The sequence below is a fragment of the Marmota flaviventris genome, chromosome 17, assembly GCF_047511675.1.
Source record: "Marmota flaviventris isolate mMarFla1 chromosome 17, mMarFla1.hap1, whole genome shotgun sequence".
Taxonomy (NCBI): Eukaryota; Metazoa; Chordata; class Mammalia; order Rodentia; family Sciuridae; genus Marmota; species Marmota flaviventris.
Genome location: NC_092514.1, coordinates 72262266 through 72279647, shown reverse-complemented (window position 1 = coordinate 72279647; position 17382 = coordinate 72262266). Strand labels below are relative to the sequence as shown.

Sequence of the window (17382 nt, the reverse complement as noted above, 5' to 3'; positions counted from 1 at the left end):
CAATCCCCAGCATGGAAGCAGAGATTTAGGGGAGCAGTCAGGACTGCTATACAGGGACCCCTGGAGAGGGATGATGGGTTCCTTCAAAAAGGGCTAAAAGAGCCTTCCTTATTCCTGGAAAAGTTCAACTCAAAGAAAATACACAAATAGACCCCAGGACTACTGCCCCCCATGAAGAGCTCACTCACCTGGGCATAGAAGTGCAGATCAATGGGTTTCACTGTGGGATGAGAGTACAGAAGCCGAGTGACTAGGAAATGGTACCAATTACTCAGAAGTTCCTTCTGCTCTAACAAGGCGGCCTCATCTCCCAGCATGATCTGAGGAGAGAAATTCCCTGAGCTCCACTTCCTCTAGGGGCAGCTTCTCTATGGTTTTGCTAATCTCAGTTGGGGCCCAAGCTTTCAACTAGAAGCCAAAAGTTCCTTCTTTCCCAGCATAGTGAGGGACAGCCTTGTCCAGGGAGCCAGCTTCTGCTGTGGCTCCAGGGGATGCCACAGCCCTAGGGAAGGCCATCAGGACCCAACCAAACTGCTTCCCCCAGACCTTGCAGAGAGACTCTAGGCGTGGGCTGGAGGCAAACGTGCCATCCTGCAGGTGCCGCTCACACTCCTCTCGCCAGTGCTGCCACTTCAGCTCCAGCTCAGTCAGTGTCTGAGTGTTGCCAGGCTAAGGGGAAAGACCGCATGAGATGCCAAACCACCAACCCTTTATATTTCAAGAAATCATTCCCAATCCCATGACCCAGCAAGCAAGGCTAGTTCCACATACACTGAGAATAGGCATTGTCCTCATCAGGTCCCCCAGGATTCGACACATGCCTGCAGAGGTGGGGCTGGCATCTGCCTCCTTGGACAGCATCTGTCGGGCCTCATCTAGCCGACCCTGAAGCACCAAGACGGTCACCTGCAAGAAGATGGCACAGGTCTGGTCCTGAGAGGTTTTACAACTCCTTGGGCAGTTCTCTGCTCCATGGATGACTTTTTCCTTTTTTCTAACCCTGAGCCACATCCCCAGCCCTTTTTTTAAAATTTTGAGACAGGGTCTCCTTAAATTGCTGGGGCTGGCCTCAAACATGGGATACTCATGTCGCAGACTCCTGAGTTGCTGGGATTACAGGTGTGTGCCACTGCATTCAGTTCCATGGATGGCCCCCTTCAGAATCCATTTATCACACGAGTCTCATAGTTTTACCCTGATCATTTTTATCAAATTGCCAGTTATTGCCTATTGGTAGTGCACACCTATAATCCCAGCTACACTGGAGTCTGAGGTAGGAGGATCTCAATTTCAAAGCCAGCCTAGGCAATATAGTCAAACCTCGTGCCAAAAATAAAAAATAAAATAAAAGGGCTGAAGAGATAGCTCAGTGGTACAGCACTTACCTAGCATGTGCAAGACCACAGGTTCAGTCCCCAATATCACCAAAAAAGGAAAGAAATTGCAATTCAAGTACATTTATGTACATACACATACAATATAGCAGGTCCTCTACTTGTGAATTAACATTCTCATTAAAATTTACTTACAACCCCCAAATCAATATTCAGGCACTTTCACCACCATTCAAATGACAAATGCAGTTGAGCCCAGTGGCACACTCCTGTAATCCCAGTGACCCAGGAGGCTAAGGCAGGAGCATCATAAATTCAAATTCAGCCTCAGCAACTTGGCAAGACTGTCTCAAAATAAAAAATAAAAAGGGCTGGGGATGTCAACTGCTTTTGTATGATCTTCCTGTGTTTTCTTCCTTAGATCCAAAAAGAACTCAAATCCCTTTCCACTAGAATATCTATGAAGCTTTTTTTTAAGCTCTGCCCTAAAGCAGGGAAGGAAAAAGTATCTCCATGATCAGACTTGGGGAGCCAGGCAGGAGCCTGAGGACAACCTCAGAATCACTCAAAAAGCATCCAGGCAGCAGAATGCAAGGCGGGAGGAAGGGGAGGCCAGCACAAGGTCCTTACCAAGTTCCAAAAGCTCTCGTGTTTGCTTGGATTCTCACTGCCCAGAACGTCTGCTGACAAACTGTCCACTTCACACACATGGAGTCGGACCCAGTCGAGGAGATGGAGGAGGAGAGGGCCAGCTGGGAGGAGAGAGTCTCATCATGCACGAAAACTTCACTTCACCTGCAGCAAGTTCTACTTTACCCCAGGTATGGAGAATGTGAAAGCGGACAAGATGGCATTCCAAGAGGGGCTCATCCCTCCTAAACAGGCACACATGGTGCTGCACCAAGTGCTATGCTAGGAAAAATCAAGTGGAACTTTTACAAAATCCTCCCTGTGCCAGTCAGCTTCATCTTTCACTGAATACTGGAAAGGGTTGAAGCTGGGATGCAGACCTCATCACCCCTAGCCAGATTATTCACAAAAATCTAATGGCTATGTGGTTAATGGCCATTTAGGGACTAGTACTGACTAGATGTTACATGCAGTGATGTGAAACTGCAATCTGCTCAAAATCTACTAGAGAAAGTAGGTATCTGACCAACTAATTTAACTTTCAGGTTGCTCAGTGCTTCAGCAGTAGAATGAATGAACTGCTATACTGCACAGAGGTCAATACTCATGTATGGATACTAGCAAACAAAACCATTTCAAGAAATTAAAAACAGTCAAGTGCAGTGGCACACACCTGTAGTTCCAGTGGCTTTGGAGGCTGAGGCAGGAGGATCGTGAATTCAAAGCCAGCCTCAGGGCTGGGGATATAGCTCAGTGGGTAGAGTGCTTGTCTCAATCCCTAACACTACCAAAAAAAAAAAAAAAAAAAAAGGCAGCCTCAGCAAAAAACAAGGTGTTAAGCAACTCAGTGAGATTCTGTCTCTAAATAAAATACAAAATAGGGCTGGGGATGTAGCTCAGTGGTCAAGTGCCCCTGAGTTCAATCCCAAGTATCTCTCCGCCCCCCCCCCACACACACACACACAAAAAGCCTACCACACTTCCACAAAGTACACATTCAAGCCAGGACACTATATGACATAATTCAAGATCAACAAAATAGGGCTGTAGATATAGCTCAATGGTAGAGTGCTTGTCTATCATGTGTGAGGCTCTGGGTTCAACTTCCAGCATATACAAAAAAGAAAAGGAAAAAAAAAAAAAAACCCAAACAGAATAATCCCACCTAGACATGGATCAGATATAGGGTTGCCCTGACCCAATCATTAGCTATCAAATTCTCAAAGCAACTTTTGACTCTCACCACCTAACTCCTCTTCACATCTTTTTTTTTTTTTTAATATTTATTCTTAAGTTTTAGATGTACATAGTATCCTTATTTTACATTTATGTGGTGCCAAGGCTTGAACCCAGTGCCTCGTGCATGTCAGGCGAGCACTCTACCACTGAGCCACACCCCAGCCCCCTCTTCACATCTTTAAAACTTTAAGCTTCACCTATCCATAACATAAATACTAACCACTACTCTCTGCACAACTTGAATATTTGTTTACTAAGTACTTGGGTGTTGGGGAACACCAGGGATTGAACTCAGGGGTGCTCTACCAATGAACTACATCTCCATCTCCAGTCCTTTTCATTTTTATTTTGAATCCAGGACTCACTAAGGTACCAGGCTAACCTCGAAATTGCAATCCTTCTGCCTCAGCCTCTGAAATGGCTAGAATCACAGGTGTTCACCACTGTACCCTGCCTGTTTGAGGGAAGGTGCTCCATATGACTGTTTTTTGCACATCTAACAAAATGACACATTTCTTGGGGTGTCTTATAATGACTTCTGATGGCTATTATGAAGAACACTGGAAAAAAACATTCCTAGCAGCAAAACATACTGATTCATAGGAAAGATGAGGGATGATCAGTGGAGGGCAGGGAGCTCTCTAATATGATAGGATTATTCCAGGCTCACCTGGGGCCACTTCAATAAAAAGAATCTCACACAGGTTCCATATGAGCTCCATTGCTGACAAAATGGAGACCTTAGGAAGAAACAGAAACAGGTTTTAATATTCCTCAGGTTTGTTCTCAGAAGAAAGAAAGAAGGGCTTGAATCCCATGAGGGTCCCTCACTAACCTAACAACTACTGGCATGTCTATGGCAGTATTTCCACAGGGCATTCCATATCAAAATTTTCAGTGATGATATTATTATTTTTTTAACTGAACTCAGGAGCACTCAACCACTGAGCCACATCCCCAGCCCTATTTTGTATTTTATTTAGAGACAGGGTCTCACTGAGCTGTTAGTCCCTCACCATTGCTGAGGCTGGCTTTGAACTTGAGATCCTCCTGTCTCAGCCTCCCCAGCCACTGGGATTACAGGCGTGCACCACTGAGCCACGTGGTGGGGATATTATTTTAATGGTTGTGATTTTATTTTAATGTTCATTAGACAAATAAAACCAGCACATCATACTGATACTATTGAATTGTGACTTAGGAAGTGGTAGTATTTAAGTAAAAATGGAGAGACAATATTTAAAAAAGACTAAATAATAAAAATATACATTAGGCAAAAACTGTGAAGTTGGTATTTCAATGACTCAATTTTAAGAAATAGTGTACTAAAGGCAAATCTTAGGCTAGGGTGCAGCTCAGAGGTAAAGCATGTGCTGAGCATATACAAGGCTGAGTTGAATCACAAAACCGAAAAAAAAAGTGGGCATCAGGGTGTGGTGGTACATGCCTCTAATTCCAGTTACTTGGGAAGCTGAGGCAGGACGTTCACAAGATGTAAGCCAAAATGGGCAACTCAGTGAAACCCTGTCTCAAGACAAAATATAAAAACAGTAGGCGATATAGTTCAGTTGTAAAGCACCCCTGGGGTCATTTCCTAATACCAAAACAATAAAGCCCCACACAATACCTAAAAATAAATCAGACTTGGACCCTGCCCTTAAGAATACACAGGCTCAGGCTGGGGTTGTGGCTCAGCAGCAGAGCACTCACCTAGCATGTGCGAGGCCCTGGGTTTGATCCTCAGCACCACACAAAAATAAATAAATAAAGTGAAGGTATTGTGTCCAACTACAACTAAAATATATATATGAAATTAAAAAGAAAAGAATACACAGGCTCCTCTTCTCTACCACTCTTCCATCCAGATACCATCATCCCTTGTTCATAAGAGGAAAATATACACTTTGTAGACGAGAGATAGGACACTTTTCCCTACTGACTACTGAATTTAAAAAATACCAAGAGTTGGGCTGGGGATGTGGCTCAAGAGGTAGCGCGCTCGCCTGGCATGCGTGCGGCCCAGGTTCGATCCTCAGCACCACATACAAACAAAGATGTTGGGTCCACCGAAAACTAAAAAATAAATATTAAAAAATTCTCTCTCTCTCTCTGTCTCTCTCTCTTTAAAAAATAAAAAATAAAAAATACCAAGAGTCTACCAAAGAAAGAAGATTTCGGCAAGTCATCTTCCAGCTCTAACTAAAGCATAACCATTTGCCACTCAGCAAAAATTCTGAGTTCGTGATTTGTTTTTATGATAATACGCACTGGTTCTGAACATACAACTATCCGTCTCAAGTGACAACTCATATACACTGTGTGTTTAGGATTTACAGTTCTTTGAAAACTCATATGGTATTTATCAAGGTGATCCTTGTGTTCCAATGTTCTAGACCTTGAAGGATGTCTAGCAGGATCTCTGTCGCCCCAAGTGGCTGCCCGTAGACCTGGAAAGAAAGGGTTCCACCCTAACAGTGACTGTAGAGCTATCCTAAGTGGGTCCTAGGACACAAATAGATAGTAGTGCCAATACGATAGGCAGCTCCCCCTTACCTGGCTGCTGAACTGGCGACCACTGGCTGGATCCTTTGCAGCAACTAACAAAACACAAAACATTTTAAACAAGCTATGGAAGTGAAATGTTATGCTATGGAAATGTTATTCCCATTGTTCTAACTTCATATGTCAGTTCTATAGCATGTGCCTTTGTTTCTCTTAATGACCATCATTTTCTAGATATTTTTTGGTACTAAAAATTGAACCCAGGGGTACTTTACCACCGAGCTACATCCCTACTCCTTGTTTATTTTTTATTTTGAGAGAGGGTTTCACTAATTCCTGAGGGCCTCACTAAAGTGCTGAGATTGCCCAGAATTATAGGCATGTGCCACTGTGTTCAGTTCTACATGTTTTTTGATGTCTCATATCCCTTTGTTGTACTTCAATGCCTCTCAAACAAAACTACTCAGGCTATAAACAGCACTTTCAACTATAATGCAGCCATCTTAAAGGCTTCTGATTCCAGTTGTGGTGGCATGCACTATAGACAGAGTACTTGCCTAGCATGTACCAGGCCCTGGGTGCCATCCCTAGCACTACAAAAAAAAAAAAAAAAAAAAAAAATCCTCTGTGTTACGATTTGGATGTGAGGTGTCCCCCAGAAGCTTACATGTTAAACAATGCAAGAAAGTTCAAGAAAAAAATATTTGGGGGGCTGGGGATGTGGCTCAAGTGGTAGCGCGCTCACCTAGCATGTGTGAGGCACTGGGTTCGATTCTCAGCACCACATAAAAACAAAATAAAGATATTGTGTTCACCTAAAAAACTAAAAAATAAATATTAATAATAATAATAATTGGGTTACAAGAGTCTTAACCCAATCAGTGAATTAATCACCCAATGGGATTGAGTGGTTAGGAAGGCAAGTAGGGTGTGGCTGGACGAGATGGGGCATTCGGGATGTGTTTTGGGGGTATATATTTGTATCTGGCAGGTGGAGATCTCTCTTTGCTTTCTGATGAGCATGAGAGCTGCTTCCCTCCACCATACTATTCCACCATGTTGTTCTGCCTCACCTCAAGCCCTGAGGAATAAAGCCAGCTATCAGTGAACTGAGACCTCTGAAACCATGGGCCCTCAAGTAAACTTTTCCTCCTTTACAATTGCCCTGGTTGGGTCTTTCAGTTACAGCAGCAAAAAAGGTGACTAAAACACCCTGAAAAAGACTTTGTGTTATATAAAACTGAAGACTCATCCAATTGGGTGTGGTGTCACATGCCTAAAATCCTAGCATCTTGGGAGTCTGAGGCAGGAGGATTGCATGTTTGAGGTTAGCATCAGAAATTTAGCAAGACTCTGTCTCAAAATAAAAAATAAAATGCAGGTACAGTTACAATATAACTCAAAGAGTTTTATAGTAGTTTCCCCTTCTTAAAGCATTTGAAATATTACTATCTGTCTAGTTCCATTCCATAAGACAGAGGTTCTTGATATCAAATTTCTCCTTGAGTATTACCATGAAAATTGTGTTACCTACTTGTGTGACATTATGGTTTTTTCCAAGGAAAAATAAATAAAACTTTAAACAATTAAAATTTTAAAAAGGCCTGGGGATGTTGCTCAGTGGTTAGGTGCCCCTGGGAAAACAAACACTGATCCTGGTACCAATGAATCATGTAACTCTCATGGTTATGGTGACTTTAAATAAACAAGGTCAGAGAACTGGGAACGTAATTTTCAGAGAGGCTTAATTTTGTTTATTAGCCTGCCACCTTCAATAAGTAATTCACTGTCAATATGTTATAATTTGAAAAACATACTTTAGATTATTATCAAAAATTTAGGGATTAGCCGGGCCTGGTGGAGCAAGCCTGTAATCCTGGTGGCTGGGAGGCTTAGGCAGCAGGATCATGAGTTCAAAGCCAACTTCAGCAATGGCGAGGTGCTAAGCAACCAGTGAGACCCTATCTCTAAATAAAATACAAAATAGGGCTGCGGATGTGGCTCAGTAGTTGAGTGCCCCTGAGTTCAATCTGCAGTACCCAAAAAAAAAAAAAAAAAAATTAGGGATTGTGGTCTGGGGTTGTGGCTCAGCAGTAAAGTGCTTGCCTAGCACGTGTGAGGCACTAGGTTAGATTCTCAGCACCACATAAAAATAAATAAATAAAATAAAGGTATTATGCCCAACTACAACTAAAAAATCTTTTTTTTAAATTAGGAATTGTGTAAAATTGGAAAGAATTTGAAAATACGTCAGACTTTACTGTTTAGTATTTGTAGCCAAATAGATACCATGAATATGACCACACACATACACAACAAAATTCTTACTTGCAAATTGGTGCATTTCCTCCATACAGGCTCTTATGACTGATCGATAGTTTTTACTCACTCGAACCAATCTACAAAAAAATGAAATGACATATACAAGATGAGCTTGGAACATCTCATGATATCAGAAAGGGAACACTCAAATCACAAAGGAATTTGCTGAAAAAAAAAAAAAGTGGGGGGCATCAGCCAACCTGAAAGAGATTCACATGCTCCAAAGCTGGAACAATATGAATGACAAAATAAATAATTATGATAGAGGGGCTGGGGTTGTGGCTCAGTAGCAGAGCATTTGCCTAGCATGTGTGAGGCACTGGGTTCAATTCTCAGCACCACATATAAATAAATAAAGGTCTATTGACAACTAAAAAATATTTTTAAAATATTAATTATTAGGGTCTGGGGCTCAGTGGCAGAGCGCTTGCCTTGCATGTGTGAGGCACAGGGTTCAATCCTCAGGAACCCATAAAAATAAACAAAATAAAGACACTGTGTCCATGTATAACTAAAGAAAACAAATTTTTTAAAATAATAATTATTATTGTTATATAATCAGGATAAAACAAACATGAGGTTACACTAATGTTTATCACTGCAGATGATTTTAGGTGTTTTTGTTTTTGTACTGGGGATTAAACACAGGGGTGCTTTACCACTGACCCTCATCCTCAGCCCTTTTTATATTTTATTTTTAGACAAAGTCACACTAAGTTTCTTAAGGCCTCCTTAAATTACTGAGGCTATCCTGGAACAATTGCAAATCCTCCTGCCTCAGCCTCCCAAGTCTCTGAGATTACAGGAGGCACAATTGCACCTGGATATATTACTGCAGATGAGACACACTGATGGACACAAAAATTAGTGGGTGAAAAATATGAGGAGAAATAGGGGCCAGGGATGTGGCTCAAGCGGTAGCGCGCTCGCCTGGCATGCTTGCGGCCCAGGTTCGATCCTCAGCACCATATACAAAAACAAAGATGTTGTGTCTGCCGAAAACTAAAAAATAAATATTGAAAAATTCATTCTCTCTCTCTCTCTCTTTAAAAAAAAAAAAAAAGAAAGAAAAATATGAGGAGAAATAGGATTTATACAGTCTCAAACTTTCGCCCCTAATACACACACACACACACACACACACACAAACACATATTAGCAGCAAGGGAAAAATGGAACTTGACAGCAGAGAAGCCCAACAGAAACCACATAATCAAGGTCAGCATCCTCAGTAATGAAACATCAGTATCATGAACCTGTGTGTAAAGACATATCTCCACTTCTGTGTTCTTCTTGGTAACAAATGCTATACATGCTTTGTCAATTAGGAGAAAACATCTGACAAAGCCAAACAGTCATCAATATTCTTCAAAAGTATGAAGGTCAAGAAAGAGACTAAGAAAAACACACACAAACTCACGGGCAAAATTATAATCTGTTATATTTTTAGTTGTAGAGGGACACATTACCTTTATTTTATTTATTTATTTTTATGTGGTGCTGAGGATTGAACCTAGTGCTTCACACATGCTAGGTAAGTGCTCCACGGCCAAGCCAGAATCCCAGCCCTCAAAATAAAATTTTTTTAAAAAGCTGGGGAGCCAGGCATGGTAGTGCATGTATGTAATCCCAGCAGCTCAGGAGGCTAAGACAGGAGGATTGAGAGTTCAAAGCCATCCTCAGCAACAGCGAGGAACTAAGCAACTCAGTGACACCCTGTCTCTAATCAAATACAAAATTGGGCTGTGGGGGCTGGGGTTGTAGCTCAATGGTAGAGTGCTCTCCTAGCACCAGTGAAGCACTGGGTTCAATCTTCAGTGCCACATAAAAGCGGGGGGTGGAGAGCTGGGTACAGTGACACATGCCTATAATGTCAGTGAATCAGGAGGCTAATGAGGGCCTCAACAACTTAACAAGACCCTGTCTTAAGATTTAAAAAAGTTTTAAAAAGGACTAGGGATGCACTGCAGTGGTAAAACACTCTAGGGTTCAATCCCCAATGCCTCCGAGAAATAATAATAAAGAATAAGACTTGGGGCTGGGATTGTGGCTCAGTGGTAGAGCGCTCACCTAGCACGAGTGAAGCCCTGGATTTGATCCTCAGCACCACATAAAAATAAATAAATAAAATAAAGATATTGTGTCCAACTACAACTGAAAAATAGATATTTTTTAAACTTTTTAGTTTGATTCCATCACATTTATTGATTCTCTTTATTTTATTATTATTTTGTGTGTGTGTGTGTGAGAGAGAGAGAGAGCGAGAGAGAGAATTTTAATATTTATTTTTTAGTTTTCGGCAGACACAACACGTTTATTTGTACGTGATGCTGAGGATCGAACCCAGGCCGCATGCACGCCAGGCGAGTGCGCTACCACTTGAGCCACATCCCCAGCCCTGAAAAATAAATATTAAAAAAAAAAAAGAAGAAGAAGAAGAAGAAGATTTTAAAAGAGCTGTGTATGTAACTCAGTGTTAGAGCACTAGCCTAGCATGTGTGAGGTCCTAGGTGCAATCACCAGTACCATCCACATACAAAACAAAAATAGTACCTGTATTCTGCAAATGGTCTATACAGAGTAAAATAATTTCCCAATTATCTTCCCAATCCTCACTATTGCCCATTTTATAGTAAAGAGTATAAAGACTCAGGGGGCTGGGGATGGAGCTTGGTGGTACAGTGCTTGCTTAGCATACATAAGGCACTAGGTTTCATCTCCACCACAGAAGGAAGGAAGGAAAAGAAGAAAGGCAGACAAACAGACTCAGTAAAGGCTCAGACAAGACTAATTTACCTAGCCAAACAACAAGGTAATGGGCAAGCCCCTGTGGACAAAACTAACTTCTCACAATTAGAACATTCACATATATATTCGTTCATTGAACATACTATACAAAACACCAACTGTACTGACACACTGGAGATGAAGGAACAGATAATCCACAGAAGTTAAGACAAGGTCCCCTGCCATCAAGGACTTACAGGACTTTTAATATTTTTTCCTAGAAATAGTAACAGATTTCTCTGAGTCATCATATTCCATATTACAGCCTCTTAAACCAGTGATATTTTCCCCCGCCACACATACACACAATTGATAAGGGTATTGCCCAGAATGACTCATTTGTGAAAAGCTTAGCTAGGAAGTAAGATACAAAAAATGCCCGTGCCCTAAGAATATGACCAGACATATTAAAAATCTAACACAGAAGTTCTCAAACTCCGGTGTGCTTAAGAATCACCTGGAGATTTTCAGAAACAACTCCAAAGATTTTCATTTTGATGATCTGAGGTGGGACCCAGAATTTGCAGTTAACAAGTTAACACCCTGATATTGAGAGAGTTAAGCCTTGAAACATGTTAAAAAATTCTTAATCTTGGAAAACAATAGTTTTCTTGTCTCAAATGTTAAGAAAAGTCTCAAAAGTAAAGACTAAACAAAGTAGGCGTGATGGTACATACCTACAATTCCAGCAACACTAGGAAGGCTGAGGCAGGACCATCACAAGGTCAGTCTGGCAAACTTAGTGAGACTGTCTCAATATAAAAATGTCTGGGGACAGAGCTCAGTGGTAGAGTATTACTTGCCTAGCACGTGTAAGGCCCTTGGTTTGACCCCCAGTAATGAAAAAAAAAAAAAAAAAAAAAAAACCCTGCCATTTGGATAACAAATCTTAAAACAACAGGACCTCATTCAATAATTCTCAAGGGCTGATTTGGCCCAACTGCCTTCTTTGGAGGGTAAATGAAGTGGGAATACAAACAGCAAAAGCATAGCAACTCAGAGTCAACCAACAGCATATGAACATTTCCTGTGAGACCTGTATTCTAGTGTATGGGGAGGCCATACACCAGAACCAGGAGTCACTCCTTTCTTTAGGCATCCCTTTCATCACTCAAAAGGATAAGAATGCATTTCATATGGCTTTTCACAATAAAGCTATAAACTTCAGCAGCCTACTTACTGAGCTTTTCTGGACTTTCCAGTCAATTCTTCTTCAATTCTCTGGAGACCCACAAAGATTCCATGGGATTCATTAAAGAGTTTTCTCAAAATTTGAGAGTAAACATCTACATCTTTCCGGATGATATAGATAAAGGGACAGTTTGGGGCTGTCTCTGATTTTTCTGGGGGAAAAAAAAAAAAAAAACAGGAAAAAACATTAACATCATTACCACCTCCAAAAGAGAATCCATCCTAAAAATTTGAATTGAGTATTTAATTATAAATTAGCTTCTGTGCTACTGATTTCATTTATAAAAACTAAAGTGTGGGCTGGGGATGTGGCTCAAGTGGTAGCGTGCTCGCCTGGCATGCGTGCGGTCCGGGTTCGATCCTCAGCACCACATACAAACAAAGACGTTGTGTCTGCCGAGAACTAAAAAATAAATATTAAAAAATTCAAAAAAAAAAAAAAAATTCTCTCTCTCTCTCTCTCTCTCTCTCTCGGGGTGTAGCTCAGTATTAGAATACTCACCTAGCATGTGTGGCTGTGGTTTTAATCTCCAACATTGGAAAACAACCAATGAAGCAAAATAAATAAAGTAATATGGATTACCATTTATAAATCATTCAGATATACAATCATACAAAGGGCTGTGGATATAGCTCAGTGGTAGAGCACTTGTCTACCATGTGTAAGGCCCTAGATTCAATTCCAGTACCATATAAGAAAGACTGGGGATGTAGCTCAATGGTAGAGCGCTTGCCTAGCATGTGTAAGGGCCTGGGTTCGATTCCCAACATCACCGAAAAAAAAAAGCGTAGCAGGAAAAAAAGATCAGGGGCTGGAGTTGTGGCACGTGGTAGAGCACTTGCCTGGCATGTGCGAGGCCCTGGGTTTGATCCTCAGCACTTCACATAAATAAATAAATTAAATAAAAGACCCATTTACAACTAAAAAAATAAATAAATAATTTTAAAAAGATCCATGACCAGTCACTGACAGAAATTAGGAAAACCAAGCCAAGGATAAGCCATCTGCACCTCTTCTGCTGTGGATATAAACCACCATTTCTACAAAACCATCATTCAGTTCACACTGTGAATGCAAAAGTGATGGCCACAGGACCTAAGTTTCACAACAAGGGGACTTATATTTGCAAGGCCTTGGGTTTGACCCCCAGCACAAGATAGGAAAGAAAGGAAACGGAAAGGAAAAGGGGAAAAGAACAGTTGAGGTTTTAAAACATCAAGGAAATCCTTTCTGAGCTGGTGCATACTTGTAAGCCTATAATCTAAGCCTGTGACTAAGGAGGCTCAGGCAGGGTAAGTTCAAAGCCAGACTCAGTGAATTAGCTAAGTCATAAGCAACTCAGACCCTCTCTCTGAATAAAATCAAAACAGGGTTGGGGATGTGGTAGAGCACCCTGGGTTCAATCCCCAGTCCAAAAAAAAACACCAACTTTCCCATAAAACAAGGAGACTTTTTTTTCCCTTGGACTTAACATCTTCCAGGTCTCATAAATCAATTAGTTTTAAAATGAAAATGGTGCAAAATAAGCACAATCATTTCATGTCTCTGCTAGTCAAACATGAAAGAAAAACAACCAAATATGCCAAGAAAATCTAGTAGGAAAAAATGACTACCTTTTTTGTTGAAGGAGGTTTCGCACACCAACATCTCCCCAGGACCCCAGTCAAAACACATTTGCTTCTTCTTGGAATTCATACCTGGAATCAACTAGAGAAAAATAAGAGTAGAAAATGTTACTCCTACTGAAGGCTTTGCTTTTCAATTGATTTTTAAGTACAATCCTAGAAATCAGTGGTTATGAAAATTATGAAGTGTTAATCCACATGCCCAGCTTCAGGGACCACTGAGTCCCCGAACCTTGCTGGGCACCTCAACCCTGCCTGCCAAGCTATACACCAACTTGGTTTCTCCCCCATGCCCCCCCTACTGGAGTCAGTCATGCTCATGTAAGCTATTTCACCTACTCTTTTTAATTTGAGACAGGGTTTCAAGAAATTGCCCAGACTGGTCTCAAATCTGCCATCCTCCTGCCTCAGCCACTTCAGCAACTGGGAATACAGGCCTGCATCACTGTGTCCAGTTCACCCTCATCAACTCTTACTCTGTAATTAGCAATCTATGGTTTGGAAAAAGGAGTTCAAAAAATAAAAGGTCAGAAGCTGTGGCAAATGCCTATAATCTTAAGTACTCAGGAGGCTGAGGTAGAAGAATGGAAAGTCAAAGGCCCTGGGCAACTTAGTGAGACCCTGTGTCAAATCATTTAAAAATGAAGGGTTTTGTTTGTTTTTGGTGGGGGGTGAGGGGGAGTACTAGGGATTTAACCCAGAGCCTTGCACTTGCTAGGCAAGCCCTTAACCAGTGAGCTACATCCTCAGCCCTCAAATAAAATTTTTTGAAAGGTTAGGTGGGGCTTGGGGGTATAGCTCAGTGGTAAAGCACTTGCCTATCATGTTTAAGGCCCTGGTTTCAATCCCCAATAGCACAAAAATGATAAAAATGAAAAATAAGTAAATAACTGAACTGTTACTTAAAAAAAAAAAAAGAAAGAAAGAAACTTCCAATCCTATAGCTTCTGTGCCATCTCTGTAATGGTGATTTTCCCCCCCTCAGGCCAATCCCTTTGAGTGTCAGCTTCACACATGCAACTGCCTAATCCAAAAATTAATCTATAGAGCTATATCTATAACCAAAAGCGAAAAAGTAAATCTTTAAAAATTGTTTTTTAGTCATAGATGAACACAATGCCTTTATTTTACTTATTTTTATGTGGTATTCAAGATGAAACCCAGTGCCTCACACATGCTAAGCAAATGCTCTACCACTGAGCTACAACCCCAGCCCCAAAAGTAAACATATATAAGATGGGGGTCTTGCTGTTGCCCAGGTAGGTCTTGAACTTCTGGACTCAAGCAATTCTTCCACCTCAGCCTCTCCAACAGCTGGGACCACAGGTGTGTGCCACCATGCCCAGAATAAAAAAAAAAAAAAAAAAGGATCCCGTGATGTCCATCCTTAGCCCAGAACCTTTTTCCATACTCACAAATGAACAGTCTTCCCACTTATTAGAAATAATCTGTGCTTCTTCTCTTTCCCTCAGCACCAAAATCCAATCCACCAATGACTCCAGTTCTAACCACTTACCACCTCTATCTGTATAACCCTGTATAACCCAAGCTCTCATGAACTCTCCTCTGAACACTGCATCTCTGTCAGCATCCAAATGACTCTCTTACATGGTTATTATCTGTCCTGTAAGTAGACAAAAGCTCACAGGATCAGGGGACTCTAGGATCCTCATTCACTGCCTAAAAGAGACTGGTACAGATGGCATACCATAAATATTTTTGACAATGAATTTTGACTGCCAATAGTCTAGTCTTGATACAAGTATATTCAGTTCTTAGGAAGTTCTAATGCAGCCAAACAAAGCAAGAAGAGGCTGGGAGCAGTCGTGCACACCTATAATCCCAATTTAGGAGGCTGAGGCAAGAGGATCATAAGTTGGAGGCCAGCCTCAGTAACCCAGTGAGACCATCAGTGACCTGGAAAGATCTGTCTCAAAATAAAAATGTGGGAGCTGGGATTGTGGCTCAGCAGTAAAACGCTCATCTAGCTCATGTGAAACCCTGGTTTCGATCCTCAGCACTACATAAAATAAATAAATAAAACAAAATAAAGGTATTGTGTCCAACTACTTCTAAAAAATAAATATTTTTTTAAAATGTGGGGGCTGGAGATACAGTTCAGTTGGTAGAGTGCTTGCCTGGCATGCACAAGGCCTGGGTTCAATCTCCAGTACCATAAATAAATAAATGAATAAAAATGTGGCTCAGTGGTAAAGCACCCACGGGTTTTACCAGACTCAGTGGTTTAAAAAAAAAAAAAAAAGACTTCACAATATACACAAAAATGAACTAAAGCCTTTTGGGGGTGGGGGGAGTCTAGCTTAGTGATAGAATGCCTGCTTGTATGCACAAAGTCCTGGGTTCAATTCCCCAGCACCAAAACAGAAATTAACAAATAATTAGATCATAGACACAATGTAGAAAAGTATCTGTAAAACTTAAAGGCCAGGCACAGGGGCACCCTCCTGTAATTCCACCTACTTGGGAAGCTGAGGCAGAATTTTAATTATGAGGCATGTTTGGACAACTTAGTGAAATCCTTGTCTCAAAAGAGCCAGGCAAGGTCACAAGCACCTGTGATCCCAGCAGCTCGGGAGGCTGAGGCCAGAGGATCACAAATTCTAAGCCAGCCTCAGCAACTTTGCCATGCCCTAAGCAACTTAGCAGACCCTGTCTCAAAATAAAATACAAAAAGAGATGTGACTCAGAAGTTTAGCGCCCCTGCGTTCACTCCCCAGTACCAAAAAAATAAAATAAAATAGAACTTTTGAAAAGCTACAGTGAGCAGATATTTGACCTAGTCAAGGAGGTTAAGATAGGCTGCTGGAGCTTCCATTTGAAAAATGAGCAGCAAATAAAGCAGGGAAGAAACTAGCATTGCAGGAGTCGGAAATGGAAGGCATCTCCTACCTAAAGCTCAGGAATTTCTTTATTACAGATCATACACACTTGACATACTCTCTTGAGAGTTCAAGCGGAACTGAATAAAAACAGTCTTGCAAGAGAATAAATACGTTTCATAACCGTAGAACCCGCACAGCACCATAGGTGAAAGGCAAGTTCACGGCGCTGTGATGTGGAGCCTAGTTTGGCTGGAAAGTTTAAAGCCCCGGGTCCTCTGCTTGATCTGAGCTCGCTGGAATGCCCTCGAGGATACCAAGAAAATAGGTCGGAAAGATAAGGGAACAAGAGGCCTCCAGGCCGAGGCTTGTGAGTATACCAAGGCGCCCAAAGGCAGTGACCACTACCACCCGACCCTCTCCCTAATCAACGCAGGCCGCCTCCGCTCAGGACACTTGAGTCCAGGAGGCGGGCTGCGCCCGGCGGGGAGGTAGGCCAGCCTCAAGTGACAACGCAGACGCAGTCCTCGTGCCGAGCAAGCGAGCCCGTTCCGGGCGCTCTTACAGTGACTGTCGGCTCGCCGTCCAGCTCCTCCATGGTGCCACCTGGACCTCGCGGAGCCGCCAGCGCTGCCCGTTCCAGACTCCCGCTCAGAGCCGCCTGCGAGAGAGGACCCCGCCCTGGCGCCCCCTGCGACGCCTGCAGGCCGGGCGCGCCGGCGCTGCAGAGGCCTTTCGTCTCAGCCACGACCCGCTCCTTAGCGGCTTTCTAGGCGTCTTTCCTTCCCTGTCGCGACAGCTCGCCAAGAAAAACGGCGCCAGAGACCGCCAGTCCTCGCCGGAACGTTCTCGGCGGGTCAGGCGGCGCCGCGGACAGCCCCGCGCCGAGCAGCGGAAGGCCCCGGGGGCGG

General features: G+C 42.3%; 1 protein-coding gene across 1 annotated transcript in view; it reads right to left on the bottom strand.

Moving 5' to 3' along the window:
• The window catches only part of Nup85 (nucleoporin 85), a 29057-nt gene extending 11930 nt beyond the window's left edge, over window positions 1–17127 (bottom strand). Inside the window, exons 1-10 of the mRNA XM_027955730.2 lie at window positions 17037–17127; window positions 13620–13713; window positions 11995–12157; window positions 8034–8104; window positions 5757–5800; window positions 3874–3943; window positions 1965–2086; window positions 772–906; window positions 547–669; window positions 189–320 (exon numbers count right to left, since the gene is read on the bottom strand). Coding sequence (XP_027811531.1) covers window positions 189–320; window positions 547–669; window positions 772–906; window positions 1965–2086; window positions 3874–3943; window positions 5757–5800; window positions 8034–8104; window positions 11995–12157; window positions 13620–13713; window positions 17037–17069 — 987 coding nt within the window. The 5' untranslated portion in view covers window positions 17070–17127. The remainder of the gene's footprint in view (window positions 1–188; window positions 321–546; window positions 670–771; window positions 907–1964; window positions 2087–3873; window positions 3944–5756; window positions 5801–8033; window positions 8105–11994; window positions 12158–13619; window positions 13714–17036) is intronic.
• Window positions 17128–17382: the final 255 nt, after the last annotated feature.